Genomic DNA, 19,371 nt, shown 5'->3' on the forward strand with positions numbered 1-19,371 from the left:
CCGCTGATTTCCGAGCGCGTCGACCGCCGCCTCCTTGCCCGGCGCCATCCGGAGCTAAGCCGCCTGCGCGCCCGGGCCGCCATCTCCGGTCACCATAGTGACGGGTCCCGACGACGCCGGGACGGGTCCAGGCCTCTCCCCCTGCGCCCCGGAGCGAGCCGCCGTCCTTCCTGCCGTGAGCCTTTTAGGTCTTCTCCCGCCAGCGCCTTCATGTGCTCCCGTGGCGCTCTGGATCCGCCCCCGCCTTGATCCTGCCTGGCGGGGTGCGTGCCGCCACCATGGCCGGGGAGGGAGACAGGAGGAAGCGCTTTATTTCAGCCACAGCTGCTAACTACTTCGGGCTGGACCCGGCGGGCGGTGCCGCTGCCCTGGCCGCGGGGCTGCATTCCCGTCCGGAGCTGAGCCGCTTCCTCGACGACGGCAATGAGTTCCTGCTCGTGGTGCAGCACTCGGGCGCGCAGCTCAGCGCCTCCAACAAGGTACCGTAGTGTCCGGCGCCTGCGGGTCCCGCGTGTCCGCCGCGTCCTGGCGTGCGAGCGGGGATGCAGAGCCCGGTGTCAGCCCAGGCTTGGCGGCCGTAAAAACTGGTGTCAGATTTGGGAGACATCTCCCTCCTGCGAGTATCTGTGCAGATCTGCGTCTGCTGCAAGCTACTGGCGGCTGCCGTGGTTTAACCCCAGACAGTAGATAAGTACTGTCCCCCCACCCCCCGCGGGGAGAAGAATCAGAAAGAAAAGAACGCCGTGGGTTGAGATATGTTTGAGAACAGTTTAATAACGGAAACGAAATAAAATATAATAATAGCTAACTACTAACACACTAATAATAATGTTAATAACTGTAATGAAAAGGGGTGAAAGAGGGGAATAAAACCCAAGAGAGACAAGAGATGCACAGTGCAGTTATTCACCACCCACTGACTGATGACCAACCCGTCCCCCAGCAGCGATCGGTGCCTTCCGACCAACTTCCCCCAGTTCATACACTGAGCAGGATGCTCTGTGCTATGGAATATCCCTCTGGCCAGACCGGGTCAGCTGGCCTGGCCATTCTACCTCCCAGCTTCTTGTGCCCTCCTCACTGACAGAGCATGAAGCACTAAAAAGTCCTTGGCTTCGGGTAATTACTGCTCAGCAACAACCAATGTATCAGTGTGATATTAACATTATTCTCATACTAAACCCAAAATACAGGGCTGTAAGAAAAATAACTCTATCCTTGCTGAAACAAGAACACTGTCCCCAGAGTCCACAAAGACCCTATGGTCAGCTGACAATACATTTGTTAGCGGATTGTGCCCATGTTGGTGCAGTTTTGATGTGCTGTGTATTGTCTCTATGTGAGACAGTGTGGCCTGGGGCATGGAGTTGGATGTATGATTTCTTCCTGGGCATGGCTGCATGCAGGTGTCCGAAAGGATTGCATAGGCAATGTCTGTTCCGTGCAGGGAAGGGACCCAGTGTGCAGCACATTGGCTGATATTTGACAAATCCAAGGTGGGTGTTTGTTCAAAGCGTGCATTTTTCAAACGGATGTGTCCAGCTGTGAGGAAATCCAAGGTTCATTGTGTGAAATGTCCTGCCTCGTGTCTTGTGTTCAGCAAGCGACTCTTTAGATTGCTACCATGGGGTGTGATGTGCACTCAGTGTCACTAGGTAGGGAGGGCATGGTGTGGTGCCAGCCACACAGAGTACAGGCAAGGTGTGGGTCTTGACAATGGGACCTGTCATTCTGCAGTGAGACCAGGGACTTGGTGTCTGTTTCGTCAGTGGCTTCACACATGGAAGAAGCATGTGAGGAGTCCTCAACATGTCAAGTGTGGACCCATAACTTGCATAACTCCTTGGTTAATCCTCTGTGAAGTCTAGTGCCTGCTGTATTCAGGCAAGAATGAACACATATGTGTACCAGTTTTTGGGGGTGCTGCTGAGCCACTGCCTAAAATATGAAGCAGCTTTCAGCAGCTGTGGAAGATCAGATGTATATTGGTGCTATACACTGTATGCTGTCTCAATGAAGCTATGTCTGTAGGAGTTGGGCTAAAGACTTGATAAGAAAGTAAAACTGATACTGTCCAATAAAACTGACAGCTATTCTTACTACCCTTTGTTTCTTTTAACAGAAAAGCAGTACACAAATGTTTGCAATTGTGCAGAATCTGGGATTTCACTTAGCATATCTTTTTGGTATTAATTTATCAAATGTTTAATACATTTGCATGTTCTATGAATCCTTCTCAGCCACAAATAATTTCAGTAATTACTTTATGGCAATTTTTGAAACTACCCATAAGTTGGGCTGTGGATGGAATATTAGTCATGCTGCAATTTATGATTTTACTGATGAAGGAGCATGCCTGTCTGTGTTTTTGAGAAATCTATGAATGATGTATTTACAAACTCAAGAAAACCATACAGAATATTTAGAACATAAAGAAAAATATTCCCAAAGGTTTGTAGACTAAAAATACAATTTTAAAAATTGGCTTCATGCTTAGTTTCTCTAGGCACAAGACAGAGTTTCTGTTTTGTCCAGAGAAAGTGGTAAGTGTAGTTTTCAAAATATAGTAAGAAATTATGATATTTACAGACATTATATGCTGTAGAAGGCTTTATGTATTTGATGTTGGAAGTCAGGTTCCTATGGACTAAGAAATGAATATAATAAAAAATTTAATATTCTGTGCAAATCAAATACTATCAGGATTTTGTCAGAGGGAGTAATATAGTATTTTACATTTTTTTCTTGATGCAAATTGTTTGTGTAAATGGTGTATGTAGATTAGCAGTCAGTAACAGCTTTCTAAACAAATCCTGTTTTCTTCATTATTACAGATTGAAGCTACTGATTCAAAGAATAATGTGTTGGTGTTCTTTAAGCTGAGACCTGATGTAATTACTGAAGAAAATCTTCACAGTAATATTCTTGTGTCATCTATGCTAGATTCACCAATCAACACCCTTTATCAAGCTGTACGACAAGTTTTTGCACCAGTTTTATTAAAGGTGAGCAATATACTAGTTTAATGTTCTGTATATTTATATTGAGACGTTGGAATTCAATAGGATGTTACCTAATTTTGAGCTAAATATGTTACGAAACCAAAATGTTTGAGGATATTAAGCAATGGGTGATAGTGTGGAATACACTGGCCATTGGTGGTTAAAGTGGAAAAACGGCTCACACACTTTCAGGGTGCCTTTATAAACCTGGAAATTGACTTTTGATTTTGTGATAAAAATGTTTTTTATAGTATTATTCTGAATTGTTAATTCAAAAGAATGAGGTGTTCTTCCTTGGCTTTAGGGAAAAAAATGCTACATTGTCCCACCATGTGGCTGGTACTTAATCTGAATTTTGTATTTTGTTAAAGATGAATGGGGAGAAAATACTAATTGCTCTATGTGAGTCATAATTTTTAAAATTCTCATTACAGGATGAGAAGTGGAGTAAAACATTTGATCCCAAGCTCCAGAAACTTCTAAGTGAGCTTGAAGCTGGCTTGAGTACTGCTCTCAGAAGATCAGATCCCAGTTACACAGGAACAAAATTCAGTGAAGATGATGTGCGAGGTTTGTTTTGCAATTATGTCTTTTATAGTTAATTTTTGAAGTCGGAGTAAATAATTTATTTACAAATTGAGAGTTTAGGTTTCCCAGTGATTGAACAGTGTGAAATAAAACTGGTTGTTGTTAGTAGACTGGAATTACTTATGGTCATGCCAGAAGAGCAGATTTGACTTTTGTACTGCATCTAGTCAGGATCAGAATTTAAAGGATATTTACATAAGCATATGTAAACATTTGCTTTAGAAAGTATATTCTGACTGAACATATTTTATAAACATTCATTTATATCATATATAAATATTTTCTTTTTTATTTGCAGCTATACTTACACCAACAGATGAATTTCAGTTCTGGAGAGAATGTGCTCATCATGGAAATAAAGGGTGTAGTAAAGAGAGAGCTTCATATTTTAGAGACCTGTTTGAGGACATTGCAAAAGTATGTTTTATTTTGTGTAATCAGTGATACACTTCTAGACTTAGTAAAAACCACTCTTGCTATGAAATATATGTCAGTACATGTACACTCTTATATATAATAAATTAATCTATAACTATTTAGTTATTTTTTCTTAGGCAAAGTTCTATTTTAAATTATATTCATGTAGTTTGTAGTGACAGTGGTGGATGGGAATGCCAACATTTAATTGGGAGTGGATTTGGTCATTGAATACTAGGAGCTGCTGTGGAAATACAACTGTATACTACAGTGTGTAAACTGACTCACGAGATGAAAAGGACACTATTAATGCTGGTCTACAACACTTTTGGTACCCACAGAGCACTTTCTTGAACACTGCTTCAGATAGCAATGAATACTTCACATGAATAAACTTACACAAATGCTTGGTTTTTTGAGAGGATTCTGACATATTCTGTTATGCAGTAGACCTTAGGACACTACACCACTTGCCAGATTCAGGAAAGTGTAAATGTTGTGACAATACTATTTGCAAATTAAACATATTAAGGATTTTTTTTTTCCCTAGGATTATTGCAGCTTGGATACTCTCTCATTATTTGAAGTTGTGGATTTGGTGGAGGCTACCAAGGACACTGTTGATAGTGTGTGGAGACAAACAGAACATGATCCTTATCCACAGTCTCGCATGCATAATCTCTTGGATGTGATAGGTAAACCTTTATGCAGTCTTTATTAAATGAACAGTCGAGAGAAGTAAAATGATTCCTTGAGCAGAGACCAATAACAGCCCACAGCATGAAGGTGCTTGCTTCTTGTAATTATGATCCATGAATATTATTTGCCTTCTAGTATGTGGCAATTCAGCCAATTCTGGTAGATGCCTTCATACATGTTTGGGAAGGTGATAGTTAGAAGATGGAGTTGGGTACCTTTTAGCCTGTGGGTTGTATTTGTGATGCTTCTGTTTGACTCCCTGTCTTTCCCTCAGGGAGAAACTCCCATTAAAGGTCAGTTCAGTCTGTGTGGAGGTGAGAGCGGGATGTGCAGACAGGCTCTTCTCTCATTCTCTTGACAGCAGCCCCGTGTTTGGGGACAGGCATAGGACAGTGAGGTTGTGTGCTCCTGCCAGATGTGTATGTGTATGTGAAAGGAAGAGTTGTGGAGAGCAGTCAGATACAGCTTTTGCTGCTGATAAAGACAGGTGCTTGTGTGTGGAATCCAGAATCCAAATCCATCAGCTTCACATGTTGGACCAACTTCTGTTTACCTTGGAGATATTAGAGAAATTTATTGAATCTTGAAACAAAATAATCAATTATTGCTGCATTTATGTGGTTTGAAATCAAGACACTACACTGTTTTTTTTAAATGTGATTGAAATGTGATGTAGCTTTAAAGGAATTATTTTAAACATCTCGTTTTTTTACACTTTTTGTTTTCTAGGTGGCTCACTAGGTAGATTTGTTCAGAGAAAATTAGCAGCTTTGAATTTGTGGGAGGATACTTTCCACAGTGTTAAAGAAAATATACAGTCTGGCATCTTGGTTTGTGAACAGTGGGTGTCAGCTTGTGAATACCTAACCGGACAACTATGGCAACGTTACACTCTACATCCATGGAAAAATGAGAAATATTCCCCTGAACTGATAGCCAAACTTGGCCAACGTCTTGATGAGGTAGAGGTTTGAGTGATACACATTAGTTTCATTAGACAGAATTAAACAGCATTGTTTCAAGTTAAAAAAGGGAATTAAAATACTTCCATAGTCTTTTCAGAGTCAGATAGTATTCTATAATCTGTTTGTCTGAGTCTTTCAAAAGTTTCTTATAAAAAGGAGAGAGATGTGTACTTGTAAATATAAATTCTATGTAAAAATACATTTGTTATATCAAATACTTTCTTTCCCTCATAGGTGCTAACTGTTAGAACACTTCATGAAAAACTTATGTTCTTTTTGCCAGCTGGAGAAAAAAATTCTTTACATCTTTCCCATGTGTTTGAACCCTTTGCTGGCCTGAATCCTGTATACTGTAATCCTTACACAGAGGTATAATGCTTATTTTTAATTTATTCACATTCTTTCTGTATCTTTCTGCAATGTATATAGCCTTAAACTAACACATGAACTCATTATCTCTAGCCATTATGGAAAGCAGCAGTCTCTCAGTATGAAAGAATTATTGCCCCAGTGGAACAAAAAATAGCAAGCCAATTGAAGAAATTTATTTCAGAAATTCAGGACAGTCCACAGCAGGTATGGGTAATTCTGTATTCTGAAAACATTCCTGAAGATGAAGATATTTAATTCCTAAGCAGTCAGTTTAGGGGATAGGAGTAAGTTCCTAGAGCTAATGACAGCACTACTGGGTAGTATCAGCCTATGTTTAATTTTTTTCATAAGAAAGTGATAACTTGTTAAAATCTTCATATTCCAGCTTCTTCAAATATTTCAGAAGCATAAGGAACTGATAAAGCACCCAAATATAAGCAAAGAATTGCTTTTTGAGAGGGAAACATTGCTGGCAGCACTTCAAGATTATGTCAAAGGTATTTAATTGCATTAGTTTTTTTGTGAATGCTAGGGTCTTTATGTACTTCTAGAATTATGCCAGTTTTCCTACTATATTTTTATAACTGCAATAGTGATCTAAGGTTGTTCTATTAGATTTATGGTCTAATGAGTCTTTTGCATATGTTAGACTATGAGACAGACTTTGGAACTCGATGCCATGGTGTTCCTGGTGATGTTTCTGGACCGCTCTCAGGCAAGAACCTTTCTGAAGTTGTCAATAATATTGTATGGGTACAGCAGCTGAAACTGAAGGTAACAGATTCTGTTACTGTTTACACATGATTTTTCATAGAATGTAAAACATGGTATTTGACATTTCTGTGGGTTATTCCACACACAAAAATTGTGGACCTCTCTAGAGTTATATAATCAAGGCTCCTAATCAGTGGTGCTGCTTGCTAAGTTGAATTTTATTAGCAGACCTAGAATTTAGTGTTCTTGTAGTAAACTGAACTACCTCAAAAAAAAAAAAAAAACCCAAAAAAACACCAAAATTCATACAGTAGGTGTTTTTGTTAAATTTTACCCTCCAGTTTGCATTTTAAAACTGTATTTAGGATTCACAGATACCCAGATTCTGAAATCCTAATCCTCACTTGTTATTACTAATCTTTGTAGTGTCTTCTTGAAATCAAAGAGTAGTACATTTTGAGCTTGTGCCTGCCAGGGAATTTACTGTAAATGTACAGCAATTCTGTTTTAATTTATCTTGTTTTTTTAAGTTTGTATTTACACTTTAGTAGAAAACTTTAAGCATTTTTTGGACAACATTTGCCAGTGAAAGCCAAAATGCTTTTTGGGAACATAAGTGCCCTCTACAATAGCTATAGATTTGAATAAGAATAGAAGGAATAGAAGATACTTACCCCAGAATAACTATTAGCCTGGTTCAGCTGATGTATGTCAGTTTTATGTCTGCTTTAGGCTGTGATGAATTTTTTAATTTCTCTCAGATCTCCACTGATTGTATTGACTAGGATTTTAATTTGTCCACCTGTAGATGTGAAATTCCATTTCAAATACCTTTGAAGTATTGTCATGGACCTTATAGATGCAACAGAAGACTCATGGGAGATCTGTACTTTTTCAGAGACTTAATTATAGACCAAATAGGATATCCTGGGGTATCTTAATAGGGGTGGATGCCATTGCCAGTGTTGTCAGTGAACAGCTTATTCAAACCCATTTTACTGTAAAGAGAATTCAGACATCTGGGACACAGTTTAGAATTCACTTTTTTTTTCCTAATCAGCTTTTGAATCCCACTTTGATGTTTTGTAATACTGATTTTTATTGTGGTGATTTTTCTTTTCTGATTGAATACTGGGAAGTTAACCTTCTTTTCTTTGTTATTGTGTTTAAGGTGGATGATTCTATCAAGCTGGCAGAGGCTCTTCTGTCTGACTTACCCGGATTTCAAACTTTTCTTCAAAGTGCAAACTGTTTTCTGGAACAGTTGAAAGTATATGAGCAAGAACAATTTGATGATTGGTCTAGGAATATCCAGTCAGAATTATCAAATCCCAAGTCAGGACTTTGGTAAATAGACTCTTGTTTAAATAATGTTTATTAAATAATGAAATCTGTAGTGTGGTGTAATTCATTAGAACTTGACAAAGGAAATTAAAAAAAAATTATAGGATTGAGAATGAAGGGAGAGACAAAATAGAGCAATTTATTATACTTTCATCATCCTGCCAGTCTTGCTTGGTAAGGTGGAGTATACAGGACAATATTTTTAATTACTAATTAACAGCTAATATTGCAGATTAATAATAATCTTGAAGTTTCTGTTAGCACCTGGAATGAAAGACATGCTTGATTTACTTGTTACCCGTTGTAATCCTTATAGTGATAATGTAGAGAGACTAGATGAGAGTATAGCTGTGATGTACAGATAACACATGTAGAGTAACAAATTAATTGCTATTCACAAGAAATTCTGCAGTCTACATAAGGCAGATGATAGAAGGGTAAGCATATCAATTTAAACTTCATGAGTTTTTCCCCCAATATAATAAAATTTCTGTATGGGATACTAAAAGATATTTTAACAATTTTAGTTGATTGGCCACATAGCATTTGTCTTCAGCTCTGAGTTTGCAAAATTCCTCTGAAAAGAATTTGTCCACAGTTACAGAGGATATAGGAGTTTATACTTTAATGAAAACTTTTATTTTAATCAAAATACTCAAATATATAGCAGCCATCTAATTTATTAGTACTATAAAATTTTGTTGTTGTGAGCTTTTAGAAGACGTGAAGTGGTTAATTAAAAGAACAAGAAAAGAAGTAGCTCCCTACATAGGGGAATGCAATGGATATGGGAACTAGAAAAGAAATGATAGAAGAAAAAAATGAGTAAGGCTGAAGTGTTTGTGAAAGGATGGTGGTAGAAGCATTACTAAAGTAGAAAAAAGAATCAAGTCTGAAAATAGGCTGATGCTCTTATTAGCATCTGGCTGAATATACCAAAATGCTCCATTGATGCAAGTTCTGGTTCTTAGAATTGGTTCGCTCATTATTTTCTCCCTGCTTTGCAGTGCTGGAGACTGAGGCTGGTAAGTCTCCTGCTTGAGAGACTGCTACGGATACAGTGTAATCTAGAATACTGTCTAGCTGTGAGTTACATGTTAACTATTGCCACAAACCTGAAAAACTTTGTAAACAAAAATGATAGGCATTGCCTTTGAATTAAAGGAAAGGTTACTGGAATAATTTCTGAGTAAATTAAAATGTTAATATGCATAGAAAAACAAAATAGAATGACATCAAGCTGTTTAGAATAGTGTGTTATATTATGGTAAAATGCACCTAAGAAAGAATAAATATCAAATTATATTCAGTATTATAATTGATTTTGGTTCAGTATCCAAGCTAATAGCCCTGTGATGGAGTTGGATCCCATTTCTGGAACATTAAACATACTTTACTCAGATCGTTTGGTGACTCTGCTAAGAGAAGTACGTCAGCTATCAGCACTTGGGTTTGCTATACCAGCTAAAATACAGCATCTTGCAAACACTGCACAAAAATTCTGCAAGCAGGCGGTCATCCTCAAGCAGGTATAAGATTATGCCATAATAACTTCCTGTTCTGACTTCCCTGCTTGAACTTTTCTACAGTGCTGTCTTTTCTGTCTGTGTGGTTAAGCTTTTCACTGTGCTTGTCTGTATGAAAGTGACTTCTTTCTTGAACAAATTAGTGAAGTCCATAAAATATATGCTTTACAATTTCAGAATGTGTCTTCTTTTGAAATATAGTATTAAAGCCATATGAAGTTACTGTATGAATATACAAAAATACGACAAGTAATTAGTTGATTACCTGGTTTTAGTTTCAGTTTTTTCTAATTATGACTAAAGGGAATTCTCATAAAATGTAGCAACTTATCCTCACCATTGCTAGTTTTCAACTGAAAATATATTAGCAAATATTTTAGTGGAAGTATATGTGGGGTTTTTGGGGGTGGGTGGTCTATTTTTTGGTTGCACTCAATGCCACATATGTTTATGTTTGGCTTATATTTCAGTTCAATTTCCCATGAGGTGTCATTGATATCTGGGATACCCCTACAGCTAGGGCAAAGTTGACATGAGACTTTATTTTTTCTTTTAAATTTAAGCTCTCCTTTTTTATTACAGGTGGCACATTTCTATAATTCTATTGATCAACAAATGATTTGGAGCCAAAAGCCAATGATGTTACAATCTGCTCTAGCATTTGAACAGATAATTAAGGTGAAAGACTTCCCCTCTCTTTGTCTTTTTAATTTCAGTGGTATCTGTGCATATTCTGTGCTGCTTTTTCTACATTTATTGCATTGTAATTTAAAAATTTGTTTCTTGATAAACAGGTGAGTTGATTAGCAATTATTAATGCCACATTTTTGATTTTGATCTGTGCAGAACAAAGACCAAGAAAGGCATTTAAGGTGACCTCTTATCTTCAGATGTCTGCTTATGTTTGTGGAGCAGCAGTCTCAACATCAGTTGCTCTATTTCAAACTCTATTAGGAGTCTGTCATTAATCCTCCAGTGCACTGATGTAGCTATAATGCTATGCCCCTACATGTCTTTGATTCACCAGATTATTTTGTCTCTAGTGCAGCTAGGAAAAGGGAGATGCTCCATTTTTTTTGCTAGGAATAAAACCATATTTCTTATATTATCACTTCTGTATGTTGGTTGGTAGACTGTTTTTGTCATTAAATGTTACAAAGTTTATGTGTTTTTAAAGCATTCAAAATCAGGTCCTGGAGGAAAAGCTCAAATAACATGGGATAATCCCAAAGAACTGGAGGCTTACATCCAAAAACTCCAAGGTGCTGCTGAACGGATTTCCACTGAAAATAGAAAACTTAGAAAGTGGCACACAAACTTCATTCAAAAGGTATATTTTCCAGATGAAATTGAAGTCATGTCTGTTATAGCATACCTTAACCTTTCTTTAATTTACATGATGATGAGTATGTTTATTATTCCTTAACATTTTTTTAACAGGTCATATCGCTTATGAATATTGATCTACTGCGGCAGCAGCAGCGTTGGAAAGAGGGGCTTCAGGAGCTCAGAACTGGTTTTGCCAGCCTCGAGTCACAGGTTTGATTTTCCTACTGCAAACTGTGAAAATAAGACTTTTCTACAGTAATCAAGATTTAAGACTCAAACATAGTGTGATTGAATTAATTCTGATTAAGGAGTTACTAGTTGTCTTAGGAAAACATCTGTGTCCTAGTTAATGCCAGATGTGAGATAAAATCACATATGAGGTGGATGGAGATAATTTTTTTATGTCATACTAGCAATGGGAGAAGAACTTTTGGTCAATGACAGGTGTTAGATGAAGAAATGGGAATACCTTGGGTAATGTAGATCAGTTGTGTCTGAGCCATTAATGCAAGGTAAAGTGAAGAAATTGGTACAGATAATGAGTATAAACTCAGAATAAAACAAATGTATAAAATTTGGAATTAAAATGCATTTCTGCCTGAAATAATGAGAAAAACATATTTTTGTTTGTTCACTTATCAACTGACAACTTTTAGAGTAGAATCATAGAGACATTAAGGTTGGAAATGACCGTTAATATAATTAAATAAGATGATAAAGATTTTGATTAAAAATATCATATTGTCAAAGTAAGCTATTTTGAGTTATTATTCAAGCCAGTTTAGTTTGTGCTATAGCCTTCAGCAATCAAAGGACAATATTCTTAAATGGGTATGATGTTCTTATCCTTTATAGTGCAAATGCAAGTTACATTTTTTTTGGTGTTTGCCAGTCAAATAAATGCAGTGTCTTTCCAGTATTCTACTTCTAATTTTGTTTTCATTCTCTCAAGATAATATAAAAAATAATCTGGCTTGGTTTATTTTCACGTTTAATTTGCAGATTTTTATCTTTAAGACAGTATATTTTATGAAAATAATCTAGATTTCCTTTAGGATCTGTTTGAAATTTATTTTGATATTATGAAATGTTTTTAGATGGAAAATTACCTAAACTGTTTTCAGTCACTCTTCAAAAATCTTTCAGTAGAAGTGATAAAACTTAACCGAATGTATATTTTTTTGCACATTCCAAAAGTTATAAGATGGTGTACTTACTGCTGTTGTAATCAAAATATTACATAATTCTTTAAAAACCCTGTTATAATTGTCTTAAGGCTTAATTAAGACAATTTCAGGTTTTCTTAATCTCTAGAATCTTTCTGTTGGAAGAGCTCCTATAGGCAGCTTTGAATTGTAGGACAGACCTTAACTGTATAGCTTCCTGCAGCAACCCTCGACTGCCTCCAAAGCCCTGCCAGAAAATCTCCAATTAAACAAAAGAACCTTTTAACCTGGAAAGAGTTTCTAGCTTTTTTTCTAGCTTAAGTTGTCTTTGTGCAAATCTCTCCATGACTTGCAAATGACCATTTAGCTCAGTTGGTCAGGGTGCTAATAATGCCAAGGTAATGGGTTTGATGCCCGTGTGGATAATTCACTTAAGAGTTGGACTTGATGATCCCTGTAGGTCCCTTCCAGCTCAGAATACTTTGTGATTTACATAACTTGACTGTATGATAAGGCTTTCCATGTTCTTATGGTGCAGTGTAGCAGATTACAATGAAAAACTGAATTAAAAATTCCATTAATTTTCCATTAATATATTAGTTAACATTGTTTTGTGGAAACACAAGAATTATTATAAATACTATTTAAAACATAGCTTACATATTGTAAGAAAATAGAAGATGTGATACAGGTTTAATTGTCTTATTCAGCCAGCTCTTTATGTTATTTCTAGCAGAGTCCTGTGCATTTTAGAATAACCCTGAAGAACGTTCTGGTAAACCAATGGGTGATGGACCTCCAGTGAAGTTCCTATGTTGATTTGCCACACTCCAGTGAAGTTCCTATGTTGATTTGCCACAGAGACTGTTTGATTTGGATATTTTTATAAATTCCTATATTAATTTGAAATAAATGCAATAAATGCAATAACTGGTCACAAAATCAAAAATTCATATATTGAGTTAGAAGGGGTCCACAAGGACCATCAAGTCCAACTCCCTGCTCCTCACAGGACTATCTAAAACTAAACAAAAGTGACTTAAGTATGTTGTCCAGATGGTCCTTAAACTGTGACCAGATTGGTGCCATGACCCAGTCTGTGCCAGCTGTGTGATTACTGAATTTTACTAAGATCCTGGTATAAGATCCTGGATTTCATGCTGTGTGCAGTTTCATCTTATAATTATGGAGGAATAAAATAAAAATAAACATTGTTAAATTTTAGGGTTTCAAATCGAGTGATATGAAAGCTTGGAGACGACATTGGAATCATCAACTTTATAAAGCCCTGGAGCATCAGTATCAAATGGGCTTAGAAGCACTCAATGAGAATTTACCAGAGATAATTATTGATCTAACATTCAAGTAAGATTTTGGTTTTTTGCCTTAGAAGAAAAGATTCAGGTGCATATGACATTAAAATACTAGTTTTTCTATTTGTTTCACCTTTTAGGCAAGGTCGCTTGCAATTCAGACCTCCTTTTGAAGAAGTACGAGGTAGATATTATAGAGAAATGAAGAGATTCATCTCTATTCCAAATCAGTTTAGGGGAGTAAGTGAGGCAGAAGAAGAGTCTATATTCACTGTTATGACCGAAAGAAATGCAAATGGATTTCTGACCGCTTTCAGTAAAGCAGAGGATTTGTTCAGAAGGCTGACAGATGTTTCTAATCAATTCAAGGTATTTTCAGTAGTGGACTGACTCATACCTTTTTTCACTTAGATTGTGTCATTTTATGCTTTGGACATTCTAGAAGTAGCTGAGCAATTATGTTTGTGCATTGTTGTTCTTTTCTTCAAGGCATATAAGCAAAAGCTTAGCAAGTCCATCCATGTTAAGCCAACCACCTTAGCGCATGCCTGACTTGAAGTATATGTATAGCTCTTTTTGAATACTCTGTATAAAAGCTGACTTTTCAGTCTTTCTGTTTTGAATATCCTTAAATGTGTGAACATATCAAACCATTGTTTACCTCCTGATTTTTGTACTAAGAAAATCTACAGATAATTGAAGAAGCACAAAGGTTAAAGAGAATGTAACTTGAAAAATTTATTGGAGTATTTTAATGTTATTGAGAAACAGTTTTTTAATCTGGAAAATATTTCTTTTCCATGGAATAAAAAATAATGTTGGAAAGGAATGGGTCGTAATCGGCCAAGTAGATATGGAACCTTTGGTGAAGACACATCTTTCTAGCAAACAGGACTGGGAAAAAAACTTCAAGGCATTAAAAGTGAGAGGGAAAGAAGCGGAACGTCTTCCAAGGTATAATGTAACTGTATTCTTTTGTTTGAATAACATATTCTATCAGATATTTTAAAGGTAATAGTAAAATAGAGATGAAGATCTAGATAGAATTTCAAGTGTTTTTGAAATGTGGATGTAGTTTTTAAATGTACAGATTGTGATTTTTCATTTTTATTTTTAGATAGTCTCTTTTATTTGTGTCACCTTCTCTGAAAACTAATTGCTTCCTCTTGATATAATGGGAAACTTCCTCAGAATTCAGGGCTAATTCTGATATATTACAAAACATAATATTTTACCAAATCTTTTAGCCAAGTCCTGTACATGTGAAATATATATGGGAGTTAGGAACAGACACAGCAAATATTTGTCATGAAGTAATTCCTGTAATGAAACATTTGATTACCTCTTATAATTTAAAATATGGTAGGGTAGGCTTTTATTCTTACATATATTCTCATGAACCTATTGTACTGTATGGTTAGAGTTCTAAAGTAAAACTGTTAGGAATCATGTTTAGAACAAGGAAGAAGATGTGACATTTCATGCTGGGGAAGCAGAACTTTCTGGCTAGTGATATTCTGAATAGTAAAGATTTCCATGAGTTCATGGACAAACTGAGGTGAATAGAAGAGAAGCTGGCTGATGTGTCTTATAGCTAGAAGCAACATGTTGCTAAGAAATCCATGAGCTGAAAATATTAGTGTTGAGGGAGGATAGTCAGGAAGATATCAAGCAAGGTAGACCTTTTTCTTAGTGTTCTTTAGGTATCTACTTATGGTCACTAATGTATTAGATACGGGGCCTTGGAATGACTCTCTATGGCTATTCTTCTGTTCTTATTACTACTGAAGGCTGAGTTAGTAAACTCTCATGAAAAATAGAGAATTAAAGGCATGAACATACAAATAATGAAAGTATTTTTCTTTTGAGTATGATAATAGCCTTTCAGAATTTTATGGCACTGGTTATATAAAATCAAGGCATTTTCTAATTATTTGGAGAAGCAGAGCATTAGACTTAAGTCCCCATAAAATTGAAAGTATATATGCATAATTGTAAATATTTCAACACTATGAGTAATTTTCCCATTAAGCTATGACTTTCATTTGTAGAATTATAAGGGAAAATTTTCATTAAACTACAAAGGGTAAACTATAGATGTGTATAGGTGTAGAGATATAAGATCATACATGTAAGTATGCTACTGAGTATTTGTTGTCTTTTAATCTCTTTTTTTCTGAAGCACGATCAGAATAGATTGTTTAACGGTTAATTGCAACCCTGTGAAAACTGTGATCGATGATTTCATCCAGAAGTTGTATGACGCTCTAGTTGTTTCTTTGAGAAAATCTATTCAAGGTAAATAACTTCAATAAACAGTATTTTAGTTTTGTTTGTTTCTGCTGTACTTGGGCACATTTCTATTAATGTAAATACTCTTTAAAGAAATATTTTACTTTCAGGCACAGTGAACTGCAGAAATCACAATGCAGAGAAAGTAATCCGTTACAGCTGTGTATTCCTCAATATTACTTTTTCACTACAGACGTAGCCTAGAACCCTTTGATGTCCATTGTGTATCTTTCCTGTTCTCTTGTTTGGGCCACCTCTGTTACAGGTGTAAAAGAATACATATGAACATTGTTTTGCTTGTTTCTTTTATCTGAAGGAAAATTTTGTTGCTTCTGAGACGAAAAGTTATTTAATGTTTGAGGGAGGAAAATCTCCTAGGTGTTTCAGAAGGTGTTATAAAATGTAATAGAAATGCTCTTAGATTTTTCTTTTAAAAATTGAAATACTTCATAAAGAGTCTAAAATAATCTGGACTTACTCCATGGAATTGCTTGTTGCTTAGATTGTCAAAACTGATAAAACTGTCTTGAAGAATACAATACATTCCCATGTTTTGGGTGGTTGGCCTACATATGGAACAGCAGGACAAAGTAGATGCTGAGGAATAACAGTGCTTTGTGCTTTAAATCTAATGGTTGTCACAGAAAATGTATGATAGGGATTGTACAAGAAAGGGAATTATTTCATAGCCTGAAAGGTGAATCTTTCCTGGAAGATTTCCTGGAGCTGTACAGCTCCTTTCTCAATATCAAAAGGGATTTACCTTGGTAGGTAAATACAACATTATAGCTGATGTAGGCATTTGTTTGTGAGTATTTTCAATATGTAAAGCAAGGTGGCTTTAGTTATTTAGCCTCTTTAAAAGACTCAAACCAAAATAAACAGAAAATAACCCCAAAGATCCCAAAAGCAATTTATATCTGTTTACCTAAAAAAAAAAAAAAAAAAACCAAAAAAACCCAAATACCTTTACAGCCTTTGAAACTATATAAATAAATGCCTCATGTATTTTTGTTTAATATTCAGAAGGGACTCTGATACTTATGGTCTAAATCATACATTGAATGCAGTGGATTAATTTGGAAAAGCTACTTGTAAACACAAATGTGCAATTTTTGTTCAGGTAGTAGACAAGATTGGAGTCTGCAATTTTTAAACAAATACTTTGCATACTTAAGACTAGTGTTGTATCCTTGTACATTTGTCTGACTTGGATATTTAAAACTACAAATATTCTTTCCACGATAATTTTGTTTTCCATCTTTGTGTAGTTCACCTCTGTGATGTTTCTACGTTTCTCACTGATGCCATGGAAACACTAGTGATTAGGCCCCAGACTGTAGAGGAAATAGCAGAAGACAATTTAAAATATTTAAGCTTACATGAACGAAAGGAAGGGGTAAGATACTATTTTATTCTATCCAGAACAACAGCTATAAAACTGTAATTACTTTCTAGTATGGAAACTTATGTTTCATAATAACCAATAAAGATCATGCTCAGGTCACATAGGGTCAGGGCAGTAGTCCATGTAGCATAGTAATTTATGTCCAGCAGTGGAGTGATTTACCTAGGGGAAAATATAGGGTCAGGGTAGCATATTTGATACTTTTTGCTTCTAACCTTCAACCTGAACGTTGCTGTGTTTTTTGTAGCTCCTGAGCATATAGTAACACTCAGTGGATTTCTTTTCCACAGCCTTACCTTGTCTTTTGAGAGCAAATACATGTTTGACATCCAAAATATACTCTGGTAAAGTGTAGATCAATTGCCCATTACATGAGAACCCCTCGTTTTTTTGGGTTTTTTTTTTGTGTGTGTTTTTTTTTTTTTTTTTTTTTTTTTTCAACTGGCACCTGTTAACTTCCTGCCATTTATGTCTTCTATTGGAAGAGATATGGACCAAACAGTTCCTATTCTTCCTTTTCATGGCACATGACTGTATTCTACTTTGTTATGTCTGGTATCAGCGATCTCTTTTGTAGATTGAAGAGTGTTAGTTAGTCTCATCTTTTCTTATACATAAGCCCACTCATAATTTTGATTATCCTTGTTGCCTTCTGATAAGTCTTCTTTCTATTGCATTTTTCTGTGTGACCAACAGATTTTTCTAAGTTTTTAAGATCTGAATGGATTTACATGATGAAATTGTAATATTACCTCTTATTATCTTTCTGGTCTCTGTGACTCATAATATTTGTTTTGCTTCCTACTCCTTAGATTAAGCTCACATTTTGGTAAAACTAGCTGTCATAACCCTAAGATAGCAGTCAAGTGCAGTTTTTATCTTAGGAGTCAACTTGTACATGTGAAATTTATTTTTTCACATTTATGTCTCTTCATGGTTATCTACTTAAATTTTGCTTGTCACCAGTATAATCAGTCATTATTTCTTATGCATTCATTCTGCAGTTCTTCACAGGTGAAGTATTTTAATGTCTGAAATAACATAATATCATCAGTAAACTTTATCATCTCACAGACTGGTCTCCTCTTCCAATTCTTTTATAAGCACTTTGAACAGTCTAGAACAGGTATTAAGAAAAAAAATTAACCACCTCTCAGCCAAAGCCAGCAAACATGCACACAGATTTATCGCAGTCTGTTACTCTGCTGCTCTTTTCCAATTTGATTGAGTTGATCTCTGCAATATATAAGGTGGCACTTACCTCTTTCATAGGTAATATTCACTTCTGTATATCTCATGTTAGGATCAAGGTTTAGAATTTCTTTAGATACCTCAGAGACTATTTTTTCAAATATTTTAATATTACTCTATTAGCAGTATTAATAAAGCAGCTGTATATAAGCTTATTAGCTGTGCATCTGTGTTACAGAATTGGTGATTCATATGTATTTGCTCTAGATAAACAGAATTTGCTGAATTTTTACATGTACACTTATTTTTGATCTTTCTGATTTTAGATTTTTCTCCTGTTTCAAGAGGCTGAAGATAAAAACAAACTTCTGCGAACTGTGGCTGGTGCAGGTTTGGACAGTATCAGTAACCTAAGAGCTACATGGGATAAATTTGAATTAATGATGGAAAGCCACCAGCTTATGATTGCTGAACAGGTAGCAATGAAAGCTTAATGTTTTATCTGAAAATGTTGTAATTATTTTGAATATGTCTGGAACAATACCTTTTTCTTCTATTAAATCCATAAATATTGTCAGTTCAATAATAACATTATTGAGTTGAGGGAGAGCTGTCCAAGGAAGAATACTTAGACTCTTAAGCAAAAAGTGTTAACTCTGAAGCAGTTACTAGAGGAAACTTCTGTTGAACTGATGCTAAAATAAATGTTGTATTGTTGTAGTTCTGTCTCAAAACAACTTTCCGGTGACAGAAATGGCTTAATAAATGCAATGGTTAACAGAAAAAGAGGATAACCGTTTAAAGGATAACAGTTTAAAGATAGCATTTTTATTTCTTTATCATGATTTTAGTATTGAAGCTTTTTTATTTTCTTTTCACTTAACTTTGCTAACCTATGCACAGTCCTGCAATTCCAGTCTATAGGCAAACTTCTTCACTCATTTGAAGTTCTACTGAAGATATAAATTTGCCATACATATAGCATTTCTTCTATATGCTCTAAGAGGCAAGCCTAAGTAGGTAGCATAGGCTGAATAAATAGGTC

The 19,371-nt window shown here is 35.8% G+C and overlaps 1 protein-coding gene across 1 annotated transcript in view; it reads left to right on the forward strand.

The window, feature by feature from the left end:
- Nucleotides 1-244: 244 nt before the first annotated feature.
- DYNC2H1 (dynein cytoplasmic 2 heavy chain 1) overlaps nt 245-19,371 on the forward strand; it is a 146,901-nt gene continuing 127,774 nt past the window's right edge. The window contains exons 1-21 of the mRNA XM_053968680.1: nt 245-479; nt 2,835-3,005; nt 3,437-3,572; nt 3,889-4,007; nt 4,558-4,702; nt 5,436-5,668; nt 5,906-6,040; nt 6,134-6,247; nt 6,429-6,540; nt 6,693-6,817; nt 7,929-8,104; nt 9,435-9,630; nt 10,210-10,305; nt 10,805-10,957; nt 11,068-11,166; nt 13,348-13,487; nt 13,576-13,804; nt 14,262-14,389; nt 15,618-15,733; nt 16,999-17,126; nt 18,653-18,802. Coding sequence (XP_053824655.1) covers nt 279-479; nt 2,835-3,005; nt 3,437-3,572; nt 3,889-4,007; nt 4,558-4,702; nt 5,436-5,668; nt 5,906-6,040; nt 6,134-6,247; nt 6,429-6,540; nt 6,693-6,817; nt 7,929-8,104; nt 9,435-9,630; nt 10,210-10,305; nt 10,805-10,957; nt 11,068-11,166; nt 13,348-13,487; nt 13,576-13,804; nt 14,262-14,389; nt 15,618-15,733; nt 16,999-17,126; nt 18,653-18,802 — 3,102 coding nt within the window. The 5' untranslated portion in view covers nt 245-278. The remainder of the gene's footprint in view (nt 480-2,834; nt 3,006-3,436; nt 3,573-3,888; nt 4,008-4,557; nt 4,703-5,435; nt 5,669-5,905; nt 6,041-6,133; nt 6,248-6,428; nt 6,541-6,692; nt 6,818-7,928; nt 8,105-9,434; nt 9,631-10,209; nt 10,306-10,804; nt 10,958-11,067; nt 11,167-13,347; nt 13,488-13,575; nt 13,805-14,261; nt 14,390-15,617; nt 15,734-16,998; nt 17,127-18,652; nt 18,803-19,371) is intronic.

Source organism: Vidua chalybeata, chromosome 2, assembly GCF_026979565.1.
Source record: "Vidua chalybeata isolate OUT-0048 chromosome 2, bVidCha1 merged haplotype, whole genome shotgun sequence".
Taxonomy (NCBI): domain Eukaryota; kingdom Metazoa; phylum Chordata; class Aves; order Passeriformes; family Viduidae; genus Vidua; species Vidua chalybeata.